Source organism: Nicotiana attenuata, chromosome 11, assembly GCF_001879085.1.
Source record: "Nicotiana attenuata strain UT chromosome 11, NIATTr2, whole genome shotgun sequence".
Lineage (NCBI taxonomy): Eukaryota > Viridiplantae > Streptophyta > Magnoliopsida > Solanales > Solanaceae > Nicotiana > Nicotiana attenuata.
In genome coordinates this window covers 41,093,212-41,102,031 of record NC_031999.1, presented here as the reverse complement: position 1 = coordinate 41,102,031, position 8,820 = coordinate 41,093,212, and the positions used below count along the sequence as shown (strand labels likewise).

Genomic DNA, 8,820 nt, shown 5'->3' with positions numbered 1-8,820 from the left:
TTTTTTGCTCTTTCACAAAGAAAAAGAAGATTAGGAAGAGAAAAATTAAGAGAGGTAAGAGCAAAATGGAATAGAAAGAAAGCGCAAATGAAATGACATGAAGTGACTCCGAACGCTAAAAAAAAAAAAAACTTAATTACCAACAAAAATATCGAGTCTTACGAATCATCAAATATCTGTACCGAAGACAAACTTGGATAAAAAAAAAATTTAGAGTGAGAAACTCTGCCTTCTCTCTAAAAATCCATATCCCACATCAAGAAATCTTCACTGAGTTCCTACATGTCCCAACAGACCAACCAAATTGCCACCCCTCCTAAACCACCGGACATAAATCCTCAATTAATGCTTATGGGTACTAAATCGCCCTCCTTTAAGGAGAAACTAGTGACCAACGAAATGGAAAAAAATATTTCCATAGTTTCATCACCATCCCATCAAACTTCTATGGACATTAATTCTACTTCTGACAATGACGCTTCCCCACAACTACCTCAACATGATCATAATTATTTTGTACCTATTACCAGACAAACAAAGGATTTACTACCCTTGGAGACACTCTGTCATAATTAAATTGCAAGGGAAAAGAATCTCATGCGACGTTTTAAAAAAATTAATGGACCTATGGAAACCAACTGAATCCTTTCCATTAATTGATCTAGGTGAAGATTATTAGATTGTACGTTTTAACAAGGAGGAAAATATGATAAACTCCATTCAAAAAGGACCATGGTTTATCTACGGACACTTTCTATCCGTTCAACGATGGGTTCCTAACTTTGTAGCATCTCAAGCTACACAATCGTTCACAGCAATCTGGATCCAGCTACCTCAACCTCCCACAGAATTCTACGATGGAAAAATCCTTCAAAAAGTGGGCAGTACAATAGATAGACTATTGAAAATAGATGCTTGCACATCAGCAGCACTCCGTGGACGATATGCGCGTCTATGTGTAGAACTTCCATTGGACAATCCGGTGATTCCTTTCATCTTCACTGGATCTCACAAGCAGTATATACACTATGAGGGTGAGAACTTGCTGTGCAAGAATTGTGACCACCTAGGACACTCCATGAAACAATGTTCCTATGCCAAAACTAGTCAGACGCCAGAAGAGTCCAAATCTGGGATACCAAAAATAAATCTTTTGCAAGAAAAACAAGAAGAAGTTTGGAAGACTGTCTCATTCAACAAAGGGAGAAAGAAGAATTCCACAAAATCACCTTCAAACTCTTTGGAAAATTCGCAAGAATCAGGTATTAACGCCAATATTTTTTAGGCAAAATCGGGTAAGTTTCTAACTACTCAAAAATTTATGTATAAAAACAAGCATGCTTCCAATCCCCCAGTACCTCTCAATAATTTAGAGCATACTGACCTTAACATTAAAACCAAAAACCACTTTTGTTAATTACTAATAATATAAAATCTACAAAAGAAATCTTGAGGGACTCACTACCTACCCATAATACAAACCCCATCTCCCCAGTAGACGACCCCACCACCCTTAACCACCTATTCCCTCACAAACTAAATAATAATATTCCCCTAATTAACAGGATCCCCCCCCCCCCATCAAGGACTCTACTAATCCAGCCCATTTCGACCAAAACACGGCAAAATAATATATTTCCATTAAACCAAACTTGCATGCGCCAACTGACATGGAACAGTTGGCATGTTCCAACACAACCAATGAACAAATGTCCAATACAATTTCCCACGTAGCAATAACCCAATCCCCTCCACTGCAAATCTCCAATAAATATACGCTATCCCAGTCGAATTACATGTAAAACAAAAATCCAATCATTGAAAACCTAGAAAGCTATTCCCTTTCCCCAACAACTGATCCTCTATTACACATAAATTCACCTTCAGTAGGAAAGAATGCCAAGAATCCCCATTTATGTGAGGAGACGTTATCGTCTACTACAATTACAAAGAATCAACCCACCTCCAAACATGGCAAACAATGTATTCCCACCACCACAGAATCCGAACCAACAACCAAGAAGGATTTTCGTTCAACCTCCACTTCCACAGAACCATCAACCAATGTCGTGGGTGGAGATGGGGTAAATGGGACATGCAATCTCATTCAATATCATGCTGGAGGGGAGGGAAACCATAATAGTCCTACAAAACACACACTACCTTGCACAACACATCTCCGAGGGTGTTCGTTTAGCAATGAACAACTATATCAATCAAGCGTGGATAAACAATGTCCTAACTCCAATTGCTCCAAACCTAACTACCAATCTTACTCATACCATGAGGGGGGAATGGAATCTTCCACCACACTTTGTTCCAATCCAGAGTTCAGCTCCAATAATGGATCTTCCATTTTTCACTCAAGATATTGTAACAAACATCAATCCAATCTTCACTCCTTAGAATGCACATGGAGACCATCCTCAAACCTCAAATGCACACGCTGCACAGAACATGCAAATCCCACAACCTCCACGGAACCAAAATCTAAATCAAATGGAACACGCTATGGAGGAAGAGGTAGACCCCGTTAACTTAATTCCCCAAAACCTAGTCGAGGATTCAAACCTCAACGAAATAAAAAAAATTCTATTCACGGAGATGCAAGAGCAGAAGCAGATTCTCTAGTGTCCAATGGCACTTTAAAAGTGCACAATGGACATATGGCCCCCAGGGGACCCATCGGTGGGGAACCATGCAATGATACTGGTTCCTTTTTAGAGGAGGAATCCAGTCCATGCACGCAGGGTGAGGGAGAATGTGGATCTTCACAATCCAACCTTCAACATGAATAGATCAACTACCTTCATAATTTGGAATAAGGGGAGGATTTTAGGTTAAGTTTCAGAGATTTGGTTGAAACACACCACCCCAGCATGGTCACTCTCCGAGAGACCAAGATGGATAACCATCTTCCTCTTCTCAACCCTTTGGCTTCTCTGACATGATAGAAATCCCTGCGGAAGGTCAAGCAGGAGGAATGGTGATTCTTTGGGATCATACCAAAGTCAATGTTCATAGCTTCGTTCGTAGAAGCTAGGAGATAAGTGCAACTATAGAGGTAATTTCTCTCCATAAAACTTGGGTATTTACTTCTATCTATGCTAGTACTGATAGGAAGCTTAGGAATAAAATATGGAATAACATCTTAGATATGCACACTGCCATCAAGGGGCCTTGGTTAATGGGTGGTGATTTTAATGATGTTCTAGCCTCTAATGAAAAAAATCAGAGGGAGATGTATCAATAATAGAAGATCTAATCTTCTCTGGGACTGTATTAACACATGCAACCTAATTGACCTAGGTTTTAAAGGGTGTAAATTTACTTGGTCTAACAATAGGAAAAAAAATAAAGGTCTTATCATGGAAAGGCTAGATAGAGTGTTTGCAAACGAAGAGTGGATTAATCTCTTCCCAGAAGCTATAGTAACTCATCTTCCTAAAACACATTCGGATCACAATCCCCTATTGATAGAAATTACCCCTAAGAAAAATGCCTTGTTAAAAAAACCATTTAGACTAGAAACTTTTTGGTGTCGTCATCCGGATTTTGTTAACTTAGTAAAGGATTGCTGGCATAATTCCAACTATGCTCAAGGCTCTAATACCTTCCTAGACAGAGTCAAAAATTGAAGTAATAAGCACTATGGAGACACTTATAGGAAAAAAAAGGATAATGACTAGGCTCAAGGGTATCCAGTTTTCTAGAAATTACTCCACTAGTACCTTCCTCCAAAACCTAAAAACTAGGCTTCAAAAAGATTGTAATGACATCCTTAGAATAGAGGACGACTATTGGAAACTTAGGGCCAGAATTTCTTGGATTCAGGAAGGAGATGAAAATACCAAGTTTTTCCACATAGCAGCCACTAACAAATCCAGGAAAAATAGAATTACTTATTTCAAAGATAATTTAGGAAATTGAACTAATGAACCGGCCCAAATTTTTCAACACACATTAGATTTCTTCCAAGACATGTTCAAAATCGACCATTCTTTAACTAATTGGTCAGAAATTAGGAACCACCCACAATCTTTCACTAATATTGGTCTCACAATCCTTGATAAACAATTGTCTCATAATGAAGTAGTGAAAACAATCTTTTCCTTTAAACCCTTTAAATCACCAGGCCCAGATGGTATACACCCTTTTTTTATCAAAAATATTGGGTCATAGTAGGTCAATCCGCTATTGACCTTTGCACACAAGCCTTCCAATCTCAAACTTTTCCTCCTGAAATTAACAACACTTACATTTGTGTAATTCCTAAGGTGCCTAATGCTAATAATTTTAAAAACTTTAGACCCATAGGCATGTGTAATACTATTTACAAAACAATTACAAAAATCCTAGCAAATAGGGTTCAACCTCTTTTACACCATATTATTAGCCCCTTCCAATCCAGTTTTATTAAAGGGAGACGAGCATGTGATAATGCTATTATAATCCAAGAAATAATCTCCCAATTCAAGAAAATGAAAGGAAAGAAGGCTCACATGGTTTTGAAACTTGACCTAGAAAAAGCATTCGATAGACAGGAATGGTCATTTTTCTACCAAACCCTATCATACTTTAAATTCAGATAATACGACTCATCATGAATTGCATTTGTACAAGCAAACTTGCTATTTTGGTCAATGGGGCAACAACCACATTCTTCACCCCAAGTAGAGGTATTAGACAAGGATGCCCACTCTCACCATATATCTTTATCCTGAGCATGGAAATGCTCTCACGTATAATCCTTCATCAAGTAGATACCTGCTTATGGGATCTCATCCGCTTAAACAATCGAGTCATAGGCATATCCAATTTATTCTTTGCAGATGACCTTACTCTAATGGCCAAGGCTGATAAAAAAAACTACAACACCATTAAACACTGCCTTAATATGTTTTGTAACCTATCCGGCCAAAAAATCAATCAAGACAAATCCAAAATTCTCTTCTCCAAAAATTGCCCATTGGTATCTGCCAAGGAAATAGCTTATGACTTCAATATCAAAATAAGCCAATCTTTTGGAAAATACCTATGCTTTCTCATCCTAAATAAATATCCCAAAGTGCCTGATTACCAATTCATCATCGACAAGATGCGGGAAAGGCTCTCCACATGGAAAAGAAAATTTCTTAATATGGCGGGAAGAACCACCCTAGCCATAGAAACTTTGAATTCCATTCCTAATCATGCTATGCAATACACCTTTCTTCCTACTAAAATTCACAAGCAAATTGATCAAATACAAAGAAACTTTATTTGGGGACCCACTAATGAATATGGGTGTGCATTCGATTTACCGATTCTTTTTTGACCCTTATCGATAATTACTTGTCGATTATCGATTTGTACATATGCTTATCGTTATCGTTTCAATAAGGTTTCGATTTTTTCGATTTCGATTTATCGATTTTTGGGGCTTATCGATTGGTTATCGATTACACCAATAAAAAAATTTGCCGACTTCTACGGACAGTATATCGCTATAAACACGCCTAACTAATATGGACAAAAAGAAGCTAAAATAAGACGAACACCGTTTATAACATAAAAATTGTGTCAACAAACATGGGTAGAGGAAATAAAAGGGTTAGGGACTTAGGGTAAAGGAAAGGGTATTATAGAATAAGGGTATATTTGTCTTTTTAGTATAACCGGCACATTGAGCTGCCCACCACCTTTCTTACCAAGTTTAGAAATAGCTAACACTGCCGTATTTAATGTAACGCCATCACCAACCCCACCAAAGTCCGTTAAGTTTAACGCCATTGGACGGAGCTTAGGCATCTGCCTTACTGGAAAATTCCGCCGGAAAAACAAGAGTCTGGTAGTAACATCCCTTTGCCAATATAAAACAGAAAATATAAAGACGATCCAAAGAGCAGTGAAAACGGTTTTTTGGTTGGAGAATAGTGGAGGGATCCATCGATGTGGGTGGTGGAATTGAGCTCACCGCCATGTAGACGACAGTGTTAGAGTCTCCACCATTAGTGTAATAAATTGAATGTCAAGCTGGAAATAAGAGCAATGTTGTGCATGAAAATATAGTAGCAAAAACAATAATGCCAACTGAAATATCAGAAGAAGAAAAAAAGGAAAAAACTTGGAAGGCGAAGTGTAGTGGTCAGAATCAGTCTTATCGGTTTATCGATAAACCGATAACTGAAGAGGACAAAATCGAAATCGAAATCGATAACTCGATAAGGAAAATTTCAAAATCGAAATCAAAATCGATAAATCGATAAACCGATATCGATAAACCGATAACAAATAATCGATTTTATTTATCGATAAACCGGTTCGAATGCACACCCCTACTAATGAACGCGGAAAACATCATTTAATCAGTTGGAAAACCATTACTAAGACCAAAGACCTGGGAGGCCATGGCCTAAAGACTGCAAATTCAAAAAATAGGGCTTTACTATGTGGTTTAACATGGAGACTTCTAGCAAATCCTTCCTCACCCTAGGCAAACATGCTCATTCAAAAATATGGCAGTAACAAATCCAACAACACATCCTTCATTTGGAAAAGCATCCTCAAAGGATGGTTTTCTTGTAACAAAGGGATCCTTTGGCTTCCATGCCAAAACTCTAAATTAAACATTTGGGACACTCGTTGGATCCCTCTTTTACCATCATTAAGGAACTGTATAGAAGGTCCTCTTCAAAAAAAAGTGAACAAAATCTAGCAATAAAAGACCTCGGTGATAATGGAAAATGGAACTTCACAAAATTATCATTCAACCTTCCAACCTCTATTATGGACAACATAAAGTCAATCCCACGACCTCTAAATATCTATGATAAACCATTGTGGAGTATGAACAATAATGGTATATTTAACACTAAATCTTACTATGACCTAATAAACAATTGGCAAAGTAAAAGAGGTCACAACTTCAACTGGATATGGAAATTATATTTCCCTAATAAGATCAAATATTTTCTTTGGCAATGCCTCCATAATTGGCTTCCCTTTCGATCCTATCTCCATCACATAGGGATAAATATCGATCCTCAATGCCCCATATGCCAAAAATAGGGAGAAACAATCAATCATATCTTCCTCGAATGCCCAATTATTTCAAACATATGGAGATCCCCGGACATCAATAATTTTACAGTCAATACAAACAGCCATTGGTTTCTTAATTTAAAAGATCTCAATAACAACCATCAGTTTTTCAGTATCACTTGGACTGACCTACTTCCTTTTTTTACCATGGGGAATTTGGATTACTAGAAATAACAATAACATTAATAACACTCATTACCAACCCCGCCTTAATGATATTAAGAACCATGCTATAGAATATCACTTCCTTAATTCCACAGGAGTTACAACCCAAAACAAATTCCATATCAACATAAAGTGGCACCCTCCACAACAACACTAGTACAAACTCAATACAGATGGAGCCTTCCAAATAAGTGGTAATAAATCTGGCCTAGAGGGTGTGTTCAGAAACCACTTGGGTAACTGGGTAATGGGATACCAAAAGGCGGATTGTGCAATTTCACCACTTCATGCTGAACTACAGGCAATCCATGAAGGCCTTCAAATAGCAACAAAATTTAAATTGTTCCCACTAGAAGTGGAAACAGACTCTTTAGAAGCAATCAAAGCAATTTAACACGTCTACATTGTTTTATCTAACACTGTTCATGCATGCAGATTATTGATGCTCCAATAGAAGACCTACTCCTTCGGCATAATTTTCGTGAAGGGAATCAAGTGGCACATCTACTAGCAAAAGATGCAATCAAGAAGCAATACAAGTAGTACAACAGTGATAATCGCAAGCTCCATGCAAGTCCACCTTTTTTGTGATGCCAAAAATGTCAAAGGATGTAAATGGAGTCTATCATTCCAATAAGTCATTAGACACTACGGCATGTAATAGACTCAGGTCGTTAGGAAACCAGAACATAACTGGTGATGGACCACAAATGTGTGGCAAATTTTCAAGTACTTGTATTAACCCAAACAATTTCTAGTTTTTATATATAATATATACCGTTCACCATATCCGTGAATATAAGATATGGCATAGTGATGAGTCCACATCAAGAAGTTTAACTCTAGTCAATGTATACTATGTTTTTTAATACGAAGTTTTACTCTTGACTCATCCCAACATAGGGAATTTTAGCGCCTGGTGCAAGGTCGAGGGTACCGCCCTCATGTTGTGAACCCACAGCCTTCGGAATAGAGAGTTGTACCTCATGTCTCCTTCGATCACGTAGAACTTTGTATCTTGGATCATCCCGGCGGTGTTTACCGGCAAGGTTATCTCCCCTTTAGTGGTTTGGCATGCCATGTTAAATTCGTCAACACCCGGACTGCCGGCACGATTTGGTCCTGCAACCCCAATTACTCTGCAACCCTCGCTCTGATGATGTTGGTTGAGCTACCTAGATCAATCAACACATGTTTAACTTGAGATTTATTGATAAGTGCAGTTATTACCAGCGTATCATTGTAAGGTTGTACGATGCCATCGGCATCCTCATCGCTGAATGAAATGGTCCCCTCTAGAACATAATCTCGGGTGCGTTTTTCTCTTGTGATAGATACTTTAGTGCACTTTATCATTGGTCCTTGGGGGATATCGACCCCTACAATGATCATGTTGATGACGTGCTGAGGCACCTCTTGTTTGGCATGTTTGTTGCGTCCATATTCCTGAAGTGGTTTTTTGCTCGATCACTCAGAAATTCTCGGAGGTGCCCGTTATTGAACAACCAGACAACTTCTTCTCTCAATTGTAGGCAATCCTTGGTCCTGTGGCCATGAGTGCCATTATACTTG

At 38.2% G+C, this 8,820-nt stretch overlaps 1 protein-coding gene across 1 annotated transcript; it reads left to right on the top strand.

Moving 5' to 3' along the window:
* On the top strand, positions 544 to 8,037 carry LOC109235036. The gene is made up of 2 exons (XM_019401045.1): positions 544 to 1,262; positions 7,684 to 8,037. The coding sequence occupies exons 1-2, from the start codon at positions 707 to 709 to the stop codon at positions 7,689 to 7,691; spliced, it is 564 nt and encodes a 187-aa protein (XP_019256590.1). The 5' UTR covers positions 544 to 706; the 3' UTR covers positions 7,692 to 8,037.

Bases quoted from the DNA above. Each gene is read 5' to 3' on its own strand.
- LOC109235036 (XM_019401045.1), top strand. From the start codon at position 707: ATGATAAACTCCATTCAAAAAGGACCATGGTTTATCTACGGACACTTT.